At 32.6% G+C, this 16,176-nt stretch overlaps 1 protein-coding gene across 1 annotated transcript in view; it reads right to left on the bottom strand.

Annotated features, from left to right (window-relative positions):
- Nucleotides 1-16,176, bottom strand: part of NCKAP1 (NCK associated protein 1) — a 99,612-nt gene that overhangs the window by 80,829 nt on the left and 2,607 nt on the right. Inside the window, exon 2 of the mRNA XM_040643154.1 lies at nucleotides 3,320-3,430. Coding sequence (XP_040499088.1) covers nucleotides 3,320-3,430 — 111 coding nt within the window. The remainder of the gene's footprint in view (nucleotides 1-3,319; nucleotides 3,431-16,176) is intronic.

Raw genomic sequence — 16,176 nt, 5'->3', positions numbered from 1 at the left:
GGCATCTACTTCAAAATCACGACTCAGAAAACAAAGCAAAACAAAACAAAAAATGAAACAAAACAAAATAAAACCATTCCTTGATCCAGACTTTCCCTAAATCCAGAATTGGGAGAGTACAAAAGCTTCTACCAGGTTACAAAGGGGCCCGAGCAAGACAGTAAAATCGACTCAACGGAGCCCAACATTATCACTGTTAAAACTATGTTAGGCACCAATCTGGCTATATCTGTCAGCAGTGTCCTCCCTTTGTTAGAATACCACATAACCAGCTATCTGTGAGCACATAAGTAGCCTTTTCGTAAGAATCTAATCATGAAAACTTCAAAATAAATCTGTGCTTAATTTTCACCAAAACAATATTTTTATGATTGCCTTTTCTGAAACTGGGGACAAGTCGTGCTTATCTGAATCAAAACAATAACAGTGCTAACCAGTAATTCTCCCTGATCCATGAGATAAAGTAAGCATGCTCTGTAGCACATATTTATACAATGACCCAAAGACCCAAATACGAAGGAAAAAAACCCAACTATGATATCAACACCATTTCTTCAGTATACCTAACCACCAGAAACCTGCAAGTTTCTATCGTTCCCAGATGCTATTACCATTTCCAGTCCTTAAACCTCCAATTAAAAAATAACAAAACTGAACTCATTTCTCATTTCCTAATCCAAATTTGCCAGGAACTTCTCACCAGGATTTCAGCAGGCTCAGATCAACACTGAGATCACAAAATTTCATAAATACCTAGTACATAGTACTTCAGTAGGCAAAAAAACAACAGAATAGCATTACACGGAATAGTTGGAAAGGCTATATGACAAAACTCAGACTCTGCAAACACAACAACCAGAGTAAATTCTACAAGCAGCATAATATTCAACAGTACTATACAACTGACTTCATAGTTTAAACAAAAAATTACCTCATGACCCAGCAATTCTACCTCTAAGTATACATATCCAAGAGAAATGAAAACGTTAAGTTCACACAACTTTTTTTTTTTTACAACTCTATTCTTTTTTTTTTTTCCTTTAAAGATTTTATTTATTTATTCGACAGAGATAGAGACAACCAGCAAGAGAGGGAACACAAGCAGGGGGAGTGAGAGAGGAAGAAGCAGGCTCATAGCAGAGGAGCCTGATGTGCGGCTCGATCCCATAACCCAGGATCACGCCCTGAGCCGAAGGCAGACGCTTAACCGCTGTGCCACCCAGGCGCCCCCACACAACAACTTTTACATATATGTTCACGCAGCATTATTCATAACAGTAAAAAAAAAAAAAAAAAAAGCAGAATCAACTCAAACATCTATCAATCGGTGAGTGGATAAATAAAATGATATATCCACACAATGGAATATTTTTTGACAATAAAAAGAAATGAAGTACCGATACATGCTACAACTTGGATAAACCTTAAAAACATTATGCTAAATGAAAAGAAGCCAGTCACAAAAGACCACGTTATATGATTCTATTTATATGAAATCTCCAAAATAGGCATACAGCAAGAAAGTAGGTAGGTGTTTGTCTAGGGATGGGGGACTGGCAGGGGTGAATGTTAATAGGTCTGGGGTTTCTTTTTGGGGTGATGAAAATATTCTAAAATTGTGGTACTGGATGCACAACTCTGTGGACATACTAAAAACCCACTGAATTATACACTTTAAGTGGGTAAACTATATGTATGTGAATTATACTTTAATAAAACTGTTATTTTAAAAAATCAATTTTGTGCTGCAGAAATGGAGAATGGAAGTAAAATTATTAAAAAAAAACAGCAACATTATTATAAAGTTTGCCCCATAAATTAGAAAAGATTCTGAATTTACTCTTTAACAAAAAATGTTACTGTTACAAAAACAGTGAACATGTATTTAATCAGATCTTGCTAATTTTCTTTAAAAAGACCTCATATTTAGGAACTATGCTTATTTTCACATGGAACTTTACACACACACACACACACACACACACACACACACATACTCACACACACAAATTAAACTTAAATGATTCTCTTCGCTCATATCACAGAGATTTTATGAGCCAGGAGAAAAAGAAGTATAAATGAAACTAAATGTAGGACAGAATATCTCTCATTCAGAGTGAGTATATTATGTTGGATGAGTCAGCTAATAAATGTCAATAACTAAAAAAAATTCTCCACACAAATAATGGTGTTCTTAAGAAGGGTGTACTTTGAATCATCACCCATTTTGTAATCAGGAACTAATTGTGATACCTTAATATACCAATTATAAAAGACAATCTTCTATGAAACAAAGAAAGACCTCTATTAGCCCGTACTCACAAGAAACACAGACTTTAATTCTTCAAAAAGGACTTTATCAGACTTTATTAATTCTGACTGGTGTTCTTCCCTTCACATTACAAATGCTTTTAAGTAAAGGTGATATCAACAGGTTAAATATGAATCTTCAATACATAATGTAAGGAAAACAAAAGATGACAAAATATTTTTTAAACAGTTTCTGAAAAGTACAGAGACCATATGTAAGACGAAATTTCTAGACTAAGTTTGTACATAAAGAAAAAGAAAGCAAAGATTATAACATGAGACTACAAAAGAAAAAAATTGAAACAGAGAAGACATGCAGAAAGATTCCAAGTCAACAAAATTTATATGAAAAGACCACACTGAGATAGAATTAGCTAATTTTTGAAAATTAGTTATTTATAGAAATTATTATAAAGAACTACCAAAAGATTATGTAAACACATCAGGAAGACTCTGAATATGACTGTATTTTATATACTAAGAAAAACTATCCCATCTGAAGAAAGTAATATGGAAAAATAAAGATCCTACACCATCACCTTGTTATATTATTTTTCAGAAATGTTTTTCTCAATTATAAAAATACTAAAAAAAAATGTATCTTAGAATAAACACAGCTAATTACTAAAAAACCACACAAGTTCTATGAAGACATTTACTAATTTCAAAATAAAGTTTATGACTATAAGGAAAAATTCCCCAACTAGTCATGCAAATATTTGGAATATATACATTTCTATTACCTTACTTTCTGTTGCAACTTGAAAGAGAAGTGTGTAAGAAACTAAGATTTTATGTTTTCTATTATAAAATGGTGATACAGTTCAGAGTCATTTTTTCCAGTTTAGAGATAAGAATATTGTTCCTAAAAGCCCTTAATCAACGTACATAATTGGTATACCAAAATATAAAGAATTAGACAAATAAGAACTACTTCGACCATTATACTAACCATTACTTTCCCTACAGATGGCTAAAATCAAGTAATATAAAAATTTCTATGACTTACATTGTTGTTGCGAGTTTCTACAGCAGGGAACTTTCTGACTATGAACTTCACAGCAGATTCCAGGTTTTTGTCAATAAGGTAGGATGGTTTTGCCTTGGGATCTCCACATGCCTATAAAACAACAGTAATAAAAAAGTGAAATGCATCCTTGTTCTAAAACCAAGTAATAGCAAATCTGTAATCAGAAATTAGAGATATTTATTGTTTTTGGTGAGCAGGTGATAAAATGAATAGGCAAAGTGCAGGGATTGTCACAGCTGAAATATGCAATGGGAGACAGTACAGAGATGTTCTTCTACTGAAAAAAATGCATGGAAAGTTTCAAAGCAGTTAGCGCAGAACAGCAGTGAAGGAAAAAGCTCAAACCTAAAAAAAAAAGAAAAAGAAAAAAAAAGTCTTGGTTTGAGGTAGGATTGTATTCATCTGAAGCTAATAAAATATTACAAAATTAAATATTCAGAAGAGTACTGGAAATGTTTCTTTCTAAGTGTTATAAAATAAAAGCTTATGTTTAAATGTCTTCTCCAAAATGTTTTCCTCATTCACTTTAAACATTTTAATACAAGAGCCCTAGTTCAAAAGAATTGGAAGCTGCTAAAATTTTCTTTATAGTACTAAAGTGTGTTGCCTATTCCTCTGAACATCTGAGTTACAACAGTATTTTTCCATCATACCAGCAGCACTTCAAACAAGGAATCTACATCTGTTCTATATCTCATAAGCACAGAATAAATGGGAATGTTTACATTTTGACCACATCAGCCATACAGCATTCCCTGTAGTAAACTGTAAAGCATTATACAAATGTAAAATATTATTATTAGAAAGAACGTTTTATCTGAACTATTAGCAATACCAAATATAATCGATACTATTCAGTGTTTTGTTATGTGACATTTAATTAACTGCGTGCTAGTGAGATGATATTTCTTAGGGAATTACGAAAATTATAACATTGCTATTTAACTTCTCATTGCATTTTTTTTAAAAAAATGTGTTCTCTGAAAAAGTTTTATCTCTCTACTATGTGTGAGGAAATATCATATTGCAATTTAATGTTTTTTTCATTGTTTACTATGGCTATGTTGTGAATTGCAGAAAGAGAAGTTATGAAACATGAAACTGATCTGAAAGCGGGCAAGCGGGCAGAGGGAAGGTGAAAAGCTTTGCAAACCTTCCAAACTTGTCCTTGCTGGGGAAGCATTGTAATAAAAAGAGAGAAAATTACGTGTAAACAATGATTGTCAAACTATGACATACGTTTCAGTAGAGAACTTATGCACCGCAGACTATGAATAACAAAACAAGATTAGAACTATATGGTGCTACAATTTTAAAGGTATTCTAAGTAGCGAGTTTAGTAAACAATAGATTTATAGAGTTTATACTATTCATATATATTTAAATACTACTGTGTAAGTGTACAACCATGTCAGTTTCTTGGTGCTCTTTCTAAATAAACTTAAAATAATACTAGAAGGAAAAATGAAGACTACATGCAACTATAAAAAAAGGAGCAAAACCGTCAGTGAAATTTTACATACCTTAAAAAGAAACGGTAGCCAAGAATAAAAATAAATCGTTATTGGATGACTTTTGCACTTCAGCTCAAATTGAAACTACTTTTCAAATATCACCTAACTCCCTTCCAAGTCAAAGTATAAAAATCAATGCAAACATTCCTGCATTTTCCAAATGGAAATAGGAATGCAGTAAGAATTCTCTTAACGCTCAAACATAAGTAGATAAAATTAACTTAAGAAACTTAGAACTTCATAATCCTTAACCAGATTGACACAAGGCAACTATGCAAATTCCATTTCAACATCATAAATACTAGAATACATCTGACTTTTCCTCAGAGTAGACTATCATTTGTTTAAAATATTATTTCTCATAAACTAATCTGCCAATTAATCCACTTCCCAAAAAAATATACTATATAATAAGAATAACTAAGAACCACAAACTAAGAATTTGTCCAAATAGCAATAGCTACAGATTAGCATTTCCTTACACCGATGATACAATGAAATCAAGTTCCCTAAATATGCCTGAGGCGGTGCAGAATCCTAAAATGATTCCAAATTACATTCAGTTTTTTCTTTTCTTATTACATTCAGTTTTCTAATGATATGTTTTATCTTCCATATTCTAATATTTAAAAATTTACCTATCCATTCTAACAATATTAGTGATTATCGAATAATGAAAATATGATAGACTACCATACGCATTCCCATGATCACAAATTTCACTGTATAAGAATTTAATCAAGTATCTGAAAACTAACATATATGTATTTTCAAATATATAGATGTATGTACATATATGAGGAACTCTTCCTTCTTACACTGGAAACAAAAAGAATGAAATTTCATTTCAATGGAAAAATAAATGATTGCATAATCTTTACTTGGAATTGATTTACCTTTTTCCACACTGCTTCAATGAGCCATGTCTAAATATACTATACTGGGAGGCAGAACACAGACTCTAGAATAAGACTTACTGGGTTTCAATCTTCACTTACAATCCATAGGACCTTGAATATATTACAAAATATCTCCTAGTCTGTTTCTTCATGTTTAAGTGGGGAAATTAGTACTTACCTCATAGGGTCATTATGAGGATTAGAAAAGAGACAGATAAACCATGTACAGTATTTAGCATAAGGGCTAGCACGTAAGTGCTCTAAAATGCTCTAAAAATGTTAGCTGCTGTCAATAACAGCCTCAATAATTTTAATTACCCAAGTAAAATCTCATATGAATAGTAACTGCAAAATAGTCTTTATCATAGTATACAGAACTAACAATAATGACTACAATTCCCTTTTCCAATCACACATTTCCTTCATTTGTTTCCTAAATGCCAAATATGTTGTACTTATAGAAAGAGTCAAGCCTAGTAGTTAAGAACATGAGTTCTAAGATAGGCTGTCCATGTTCATATCCTAACTCCATCACTTCTTAACTGCATAATTATAAGCAAGTGATTTTACCCCTCTGTGCCTCAGTTTTTCCATCTGTAATTGCAATTAACCCTAAAAAGTTTTTAGGCCCATTACATGTGTGCATGCAAGCACACGTGCAGTTTGCATAGATGTTTGGAATACCATGAGCACTCAAAAATGCCAATACATACATGGCTCATAGATACTAGAGAGAGGCACTAGCCCCTATTTTACTTTTTCTGAAATCAACCTGCTTGATTTATTTACTTAATACCAACAGAGACACTGTGTAAGGAACACTCAGGCAAAAAAGAAAAAGATCAAGAAAAAAAAACAATGAGTTGACTAAAAGCTAACATCTATGTATAGTTAACATCTGCCAAAAGCCATACTAAATAATTCAGTTAACAAGGGTTTCCTCCTATACCAAAGCAGAACAGCAAAATTCCAACTAACCAGATGTCTCAGTTTATAAAAATTAATATTCTTCTCCACTCTTACTCAAAGCATTTCATTTTCAGGACACAGAGGACAAAGACATCATAAAATAACAACCTATATTTCAAAATCATTGTCTGCAGTTGGTACACCTGAAACTCTACCTCATCCTACTATAACTACAATATTACATAAAATTAATCTTTCACTCTCAAAAGTATCATCCTTTTAAGGGCCACATTTAAGAAAACTACATATACTACTATACTTAGTTATTAATAAATTTTAGATTGATGCGTGTCAGAAAGGCTTACCCAAAAGACCTAAATCAAACAAACTTGAATACTTCTATCTTCCCCACACCAAAAAAGAAAAAGAGAAAAAAAAAAAAGGTGAGTACAGGGCAAAATTGCATCTAAATAACTGAACCTTACAAGCCCTACGGAAAAAAAAAAAAAGTTTTTTGCATAATTGGCTAAAAGAGCTATTTCATTAGACAAAAAGGAAACCATTTCTGAACCACAGAACTTAAAAAAAAAAAAACCACAACCCCAAAACCATGTATTTCACTTTATCTTGACTCAGCATGCTTTCATAATACATAAAATACTGTAATTTGAAATTCCGGAAGATCTAAAGGAAATTTAAATATTTATGTACTTAAATTTCCAGTTCTCACAATTGCAATTTTATTTTCTATGAACAGTCTACTTATCTTTAAATTCAACAAAGTTATGACTATTTAATGTGGAAGATAAAACTACTTTAATCTTAAAGGGAATACTTAAATACAATAATTAAGAAATCTGTTTCTGAGTCAAAGAGCACAGCCCAGATGCCTTCCTAGCAAGTTGTTTAATCTCTGAACCTCAGTTCTTTAATCCATAAAATTAAGGGTACTAATACTACCTACTTCGCAGGGTAGATTGTTCAGATTTTTAAAAGACAAAATGCTCATAAAGTGCTTATTCCAATGACTGGTATGTAAATACGTAATAAGTTCTGAATAATCATCTCCTATTTTTTAAGATAAAACTTCTCAAAACACATGGATATCTATAGTGAGTTCCCAATTATCAAAGTAAAATTTTCATTTATCCAATTCTAACTCAGTATTATCAATCAACAACTCCAAGTTCATTTTTTTCACAAAACATAAATATAGTATTATTACCAAAAATAAAGAACAGAGATGTTTTAGAAAACCATGTAATATTTTATTCAGGCCACAAAATAAATATCTTTGACTAGAAACCTCAAGACCAGACTTTACGTGATTTCAAAGTATAAGTTTAAAACAAATTTTTCTGCCAATCTACCACCAAAACCCCTTCCCAAGTCCTTTCCCCCGGCTGTCAAACATAAGATTACATACTACAGATTAACTTTACATGGTTAATGCTACCTATTTTTTCAAAAACTTACCATGATGTTACAAAAATCAAATACAGAAACAGTCCTCAATCTATTCATAAAAGATTAAGGAACAATCAAGAAAAAAGAAAACAAAGACCCAAGAGTGAGGAGTAAGAAGAACATTTACTGGGCACCTGTTGTGTATAAAAACATCTATGCTTTTGAAACTGTCTAAAGCATCTCTCAACAGATAGGAAAGGAGCGTCAAATATTAAGTGACTTGCTCAAGGTTTAGCTGTGAGCACCTAAAGATTCCAAAACACTAAAAATGCTTATCTAAAAAATATACGCTCAGAAAAACTAAAAAAACATGCTCCATTCTCTCAATACCTCAACCGCTCAAAACTTTCATTGGAGTAATTACTATCAAAGGAAAAATCTGCTTAGTTTCATCAGTTTTATTTTTTAAGTCCTAGTCTAACTCAGCAATAAAACACATTCCTTTGCCAAAATACTGTAGAACAAACCAATTTTTTAAATACAATAATGTAATTGAAAAAACATGAACAAAATTCCAGAGTTCAGAGTAAGAATGCTATTTTTGAGAGTACAAGAAAGAAATTAGCCCTATCTGAATATGTCAGGGAAGAAGAGAAAAATGCAAAATGTGACCAATTTATGCTAAAAACAGGAATTCAATTTTTACTTAATAAACAAGAAAAACCATAGTTTTTAAAGCAGGTTTTGCAAAATTAAAAGCATACCAGGACCAAGATTCTCCCTTGAGTCTTTAAGGAAATTAGCTGACATTAATGCCTAGAGTAAGGACAGACATCACCTAAAATCATGGACTAGAGAAAACAACTTACCTATCATTCTTTTATTTTCTAATTTTTCAAATGAGAGTAATACAATGCAAATTTTCAATAAATACTGGAAAATCTATCAAGAGCAAAACGAGATTTAAATTCTCATATTAGTGGCTTTATTTCCAATTATTTTGTTTTTTCATGTGTATCACCTGTATTTTGACCAACCAATCTGCTTTGAACTTCCCCTTAAGCTTGGGTAGGTGAAAAAAAAAAAAAAAGCAATGCACTGCTAAAATTTAGATTAAGAGGCTTCATAGTAAAGTATACTGGAATTATTGGAAATGCTTTAAAATTAATGCAAATTCATCAATAACTACCTGTTATTTAGAGCCAATAATAGCCAACTTAATTTATATATATATATCATATATATATACACATATACATACATATATATGTGTATATATAATGGTTATTGCTTTCTAAGCACAAATCCTGGGAATATCACAAACTTTTTTTTTTTTTTAAGATTTTATTTATTTATTCGACAGAGATAGAGACAGCCAGCGAGAGAGGGAACACAAGCAGGGGGAGTGGGAGAGGAAGAAGCAGGCTCATAGCAGAAGAGCCTGATGTGGGGCTCAATCCCAGATCGCCGGGATCACGCCCTGAGCTGAAGGCAGACGCTCAACCGCTGTGCCACCCAGGCGCCCCGGAATATCACAAACTTAACAAGTATTTCAATGCATTATATACTTCGAAATTACTAAAAATTTTAATGATTCAAATGAGTTACTAATTACTATTCAATTCACAAGAAGAGGTATATGTCACTATTGCTCTTAAACATTTTTCAGCTTGCAATATAGAGAAAATCTCAATTTATAAAACAAAGGTGTTCTATAGGTTTTCTCAAGTATCACATGTGGCCACATTTTTACTGTTGTGAAGAAACTGCTCTTGGGGCGCCTGGGTGGCTCAGGCAGTTAAGCATCTGACTCTTGATTTAAGCTCAGGTATTGATCTCAGGGTTGTGAGTCTGAGCCCTGTGCTGGGCTCCACTTTACTAAATAAATAAATAAAAATAAAAATAAAAATAAATAAATAAAATAAAATAAAGAAAATAAAAAAGCTGCTCTTTAAAGTCCCACTGAAGAATACACTCCTGAAATACAAATACTTATTTTGTACTTGGAGTAGGTAGATATCAAACTATAATGTCAGAGAGTAAAAAAGGAAGTTTAGAAATGTTTCCCAAAGATAGTCTTGAGCTGGATTTAACAGGGGAAAAAAATGAACTTATTAAATGTCCACTTTATTTTAAGCCCCCAAAACAGATTTAACAACAACAGCCTAAACTTACTCATTTCTTACTCCTGTGCCAGGCACCGCACTAGCACTTTAGATGAATAAACTCACTCAACCTTCTAAAGTTAATTAACGAGTATTCTACAGCCATGGGAGAACTGGAATATCTATTTAAGATTTCAGGAATTAGAATCAAAAAGATTAACACGTGGCCTTAGAAAACAAAAATATATAGCTTAGAGCATAACAAAAGCTGAGAACAAATAAGTACTCTGTAGATAGTTTTGCTAGTAGAAAGTCTACATGTAGCCCAGCATTACAGAAATTTAGTTTTACCTCAGAAAACAAAATTATATCACTATCATGAATAACTACCTGAGAAAGAAATCAGAGGTATTAAAAACTTACATTTTACTTACTTCAGTGGTTCTTAACATCAGAATCACTTCAGGGGTTTTCTTACCCAGTAGGTTTGGGTCAAGATACAGATATATTTTTAAAAACATTTTTCAATGCTTATGTTGTGTATCCCTGGCTAAGAACCAATGGTCTCAATTTATAAATAAAGAAACTATAACCCAGAACAGTTAAATAACTTATCCAAAGTTTAAAAGATAGTATCAGAGCTTTATCTAGAACCTAGCTCTCTCAAGCTACAGAATATACTACAAGTATGTAAAACGATAGAGAAGTTTGGAAGCTATATGCCAGCAAGGAGGACATTAGACATTACTAGGGTTTTTATAACCTTATATATTTTATATCTTTATATATTCTGCCAAACAAAGTTCTGAAATCTTAAATAATGACTGACTACACCTTGTCACTGCCTACCCGAAGCTTCTATTCATACTTCAAAATCAAGCACAAAAGTCACTCTCTCTTCTTACCCAGGACAGAATCTTCAATGCCCTTCTCCAGACTCCCATAAGCACACTTAAAATACATTTTAGGTAAAATATCTGTAAATCTCTCAACCTACTAAAATGTGAATTTCTTGGCATTGGAGACTGCATCTTCACTTATCTGTCTCCCCAGTGTCTGTGAAGACATTCAATAAATGAGGAGTAACCACATGAATGAAAAAGAAACCCTCAAAATTTGGGACTAACTAAAAGAATAGTTCATATGACTTACAAAATACTTTTTAAAATGCAGTTTTATCACTATCAAGTATCTAAAATAATCAACTATGCAATAAGAAAGTATTTTCCAAAACAGGCTCTTACTTAAAACAAGAAATTTCTTTGAAATTAGCATATGTGCAACCCTACTTACAAATTAGCAATTCAAGAGCTTATGAAGTTTGTTAACTTATTTAAGTAAAACATTGCAGCATATTATTTGATGAAATGATTAATCAGGAGATTGTCTCATTACTGTTAGAATAAGTAAAAAATCTATCAAAGTCTAAGTATAGTACTGCAACTTCCTAAAAGGAGGAAAAGAAGATTTTACGACACTTACTGATAAAGGCAATAGTAAAAACAGTCAACAAAAAAACACATTTTGAGAATAGAAAAGAGTACTACTAATTTACTAATTACTAATTTCTCCCCAAGAGAGAAAGAAACAAACTTACTGGTGGACTTTCTTAATTGCATTTCTTATATTTCATGTTACAGAATTTTCAATGTAAAAATGTTACCATTTAACTTTATGTAAAATTTAAAATGAAAAAGTACATCAGATAATCCAAATGTAGGAGCACCTGGGTGGCTCAGTCAGTTAAGCATCACACTCTTGATTTCAGCTCAGGTCATGATCTCAGGGTCCTGGGACAGAGCCCTAGGTTGGGCTCCTCACTCAGCAGGGAGTCTGCTTAAGATTCTCTCTCTCCCTTTGCCCCTCCCCGAACTCTCTCTCTTGCTCTCTCTCTCAAATAAATAAATAAATCTGTGTGGGGCTCCACATTGGGTGGGAAGCCTGCTTAAAATTCTCTCTCCCTCTGCGCCCCTTCCCCCTCCCATCCCCTTCCCCCACCCTGCACACTCACTCTCTCTAAAAATAAAAAAAATCCAAATTTAATTTGGAACAAAATATACCTTCAAGTGGGGAAATGACTGCATGTGTTCTTAAAATTAGGAAAGACAAATGCTACTTATTTCTTTTAGTTCACACTTTTCCCTTCCGCTTTATAAATACTCTTTCCCCAATTTAAACAAAATTTCCTATTTCTTTAGTACTGTTTATATGGTTAGTGCTTTCAATTTTTATATTTTAACGGCAGGGGCTAAATTTTAGAAATAATCACAAAGAAAAAATGCACAGAACATGAAAAGCAAAAACAAAATATACTTCTCCAAAAACTTTTGAATAAACTGAATTTTAAAATTCCTAATTCTAAACTATTTCTCATTTTAATACATTATAAAGCTAAACAGAAGTCTCCAATAATAATCACTATGGGGGGGGTACCAGGGTGGTACAGTCAGTTAAGCAGCCAACTCTTGGTTTCAGCTCAGGTCATGAGATGGAGCCCCACATGGGGCCCCATGCTGAGCATGAAGTCTGCTTAAGACTCTCTACCCCTCACTCTCTGCCCTGTGCACTCTCTCTCAAATAAATCCTTTTTTTTTTTTAATAATCATTCTGGTACACTGATAGTATGATCTCAATGATCTTTTCATGCAAATCCATAAAAGTTCATACAAAGTAATGTACAATAAAACCAAAAATTATTTCTGTAATGAAACTGCGTATTTCTGGGGCGCCTGGGTGGCTCAGTCATTAGGCGTCTGCCTTCGGATCAGGTCATGATCCCAGGGTTCTGGGATCATGCGCCACATTGGGCTCCCTGCTCAGCGGGAAGCCTGCTTCTCCCTCTCCCACTCCTCCTGCTGGTGTTTCCTCTCTCGCCGTGTCTCTCTCTGTCCAATAAATAAATAAAATCTTAAAGGAAGGAAGGAAGGAAGGAAGGAAGGAAGGAAGGAAGGAAGAAAGAAAAGAAAGAAAAAACTGCATATTTCTTTAAGGTTACTGTGTGTTCAAAATCTAATTATATCTACCACAAAAATGTCAATAATGACTATAAAGCAATGGCAAAAATAATTAAATTAGAAACCATACTTAGTGGTCAATAAAAAAAAGGTGCCAACCTAAATTCTTATTATTTTCTAGAATAAGAATTGCACAGGGGCGCCTGGTTGGCTCGGTTGGAGGAGCATGCAGTTCTTGATCTGAGGATCATGAGTGAAGAGTCCCATACTGGTTGTAGAGATTATTAAAACATAAATACATAAACTTTTAAAAAAGGGAATTGGGTAAATTATTTAACCTCTCCAAATTCAACTGCTTTATCTATAAATAAGTACATCATAGATCTAAGGACAAATTAAAGAAAAATACAAACAGTATACAGTAAAGTCTCAATAAAATGGCAGCTAGCATTAATTTCATTACGCATTAGTTTTACTGGAAAATAAAGAGATGAAACTTTTTAGTTCTAGTAGCATATAAAGTATACAACTACTGGAGCTGACCCAAAATTACTGCTGGAATTTAACTTAATGCGAACAATTCCTAGGAAATTATCAAACAAGAATATGGATTAGATTTTCAATCATCATAACCAGTAAGGACAATAACTTCCAACCCCGACAGACTTTTTCATCTGAGCTTCCTCATTTTTTACATATTGGATATAGCTAGCTAAGTATGTTCATTCCTTTAAAATTTTCTTGCGGTGTAAGTATACAAGCAATAGATTAACGACCCTAATTTCATTTACATGTAAACTGCACCATGCTGCTTCATTTTTTGTGAAGAGTCTAATTTAATCAAAATATAATAAAATATGCATGCACATATGTTAGCATTTGTACAGAAAAGGGTGTAAGCATATAAGGCTTATTTTTAAAAATGGGAGAAGGGCAGGCAAAGAATTTCTGAAGTAACACAATTCTCTTATGTTTGAGTTTCTGATAATAAGCATGTATTCCTTATTATTAAAAAAATTAAAAAAATAAACATGTATTCCTTCTGTACTAATTAAAAATGCTTAATATTGACAAGTTATTTAACAAGTCCACAAAGGATAATCTATCACTGCTACTTGAAAAAATAAAAATAATTTTTTCCTAAGTATTTTTCAGTGATCTTTATCTCCTCAGCCTACCATCCAACATAACAAGAAAAAAAATTATCAAATCCTCATTTTTACAAGCAGCTTTCCTGAAAAATAAAGTTACAAGTGGACATGAGAGGATCTGTTTAAATAAGTAATATATATTATTTAATTCAGATTTATGGAGAGATGTTTCCTTCTTACCATGTTTAAGGCTCCTAATAATGAAAACCCACCGGGGAGAAAAAAATCTCCTACTAATAATACTTACTAGTCTACAATTTGCTACAAACCCATCTTTGGAGCATGTTTCTGCTCCTGATTGAGGAACAGACAAAATAACGCCCTAAATGAAGAGAAACAACACTGAAAGAGAAAACTAAACCTGGTTCCCTCCCTTTACCTTGCACTGCACCCTTCCCACACACCCTTTTCCCCCCCTCCATTAAATAAGCAGATACTAGCTAAGGACCTTCAATTTTTTTACACTGCTATTCTACTCATTTTTTCCTCATAAAATAAATATATCCAAAATCATGGGGAAAAGACTATGAAAAAAAAAAGAAAAATAGCCTCTAATGAGAAATTTTTTTTTTTTAAACAAGTGCAAGTGCATTGAAACCTGCAAACAGATGCCATTCAAAAAAAAGTTTGCAATAGCTGGGTGGGTCTTCTCTTCTTTTGTCCTTTAGAATTAAGGCAATAATGTAACAAGAAAAATTATGCAAGCATTAACTGAAACCTTTTTGGTACAGAATTATCAAGTTCACGCAAGTGACAGGTAGGAAAAAGAGAGGAAACAAAAAACAAAATAGATATATTTTCTGAACTTAGCAAAAATGTTTTGGTATTTGTGAATGTGTTTGCTAATAGCAGTAAAATTTTGAAAAAACAAAGATTGCCCCAAAAAGGTTGCTGAGACTCCTAAATAAATACTATCTTACATTCACAGAAGTTTTAAACTATTTTCACACTGTTATTGTCTTTATCTTCATAAACAATCCCATGATGTAGGCAGAGATGGGATTACCATCTCTGTATTATAGAAAACTAAACTGAGTTCAGTTACTGTTTAAAATGGGCTAAGACTTCCACTTGTAAAGATAAGATAATCAGAGCTAGAATGGACTTTAGCATTCCTTTTACAGTTAATTTTCCCCTGTTTTACAGATGAGGACAACATGAAGTTCAGGGAAGTCAAGACACCTCCCAATGTTACAAAACTCTTTGTGACAGACTGAAGACTATAATACAGGTCTTCTAAATCCTGGCCCAGTACTCCACTTCCACAACCACACTGCCACAATCACACTGCCTGCCATGCCACAGTAACAGATATAAAAGTAGCTTGGAAAATGTTAAAAATCAACATATAAGTGAGTAGTATTATCACGTCTGGAAAATGACATATTTTCAATAAAAAACAGAATTTTTAAGGATTCAAGAAACAAATTTAAAGTAAAACTACCTACCACCTTCATGTCTTTTCCCTAAAATCCTCCTTCATGTGTTCCACATCCCTGATTCGTCTACAAATTCCTTAAAATTTCCATAATCTGTACATATTAAGATCTCAAAAATTTTTCAACTGATGAAATTTTCTTTAAAAAAGCAAAACATTTTCAACAATCATGTTACGTGCTTGTAATAAGCATTAAAGCATATTATTTTTGATTACAGTAACTTACAAAGTTATTTTACTCAGGTCACTTAAGTATTTTCATTGTATATACTCACTAAAATATTTCCATGCAGACTTCCAACTGAAACAGAGCAATCGGATCTGACAATCAAATCCACACATGCATTAATAAAAATGTGGTAACTGGTTGGTAGACATGTATTATGTAGTGGAAGGTTTTTTTGTGGGTTTTTTGTTTTGTTTTGTTTTGTTTTTTGAGGACTGTAAGAGATTGGGATT

Source organism: Ursus maritimus, unplaced genomic scaffold, assembly GCF_017311325.1.
Source record: "Ursus maritimus isolate PB19 unplaced genomic scaffold, ASM1731132v1 scaffold_1, whole genome shotgun sequence".
Lineage (NCBI taxonomy): Eukaryota > Metazoa > Chordata > Mammalia > Carnivora > Ursidae > Ursus > Ursus maritimus.
Note: the sequence above shows the minus strand (reverse complement) of the source record. Positions and strands in the feature narration are given on the sequence as shown.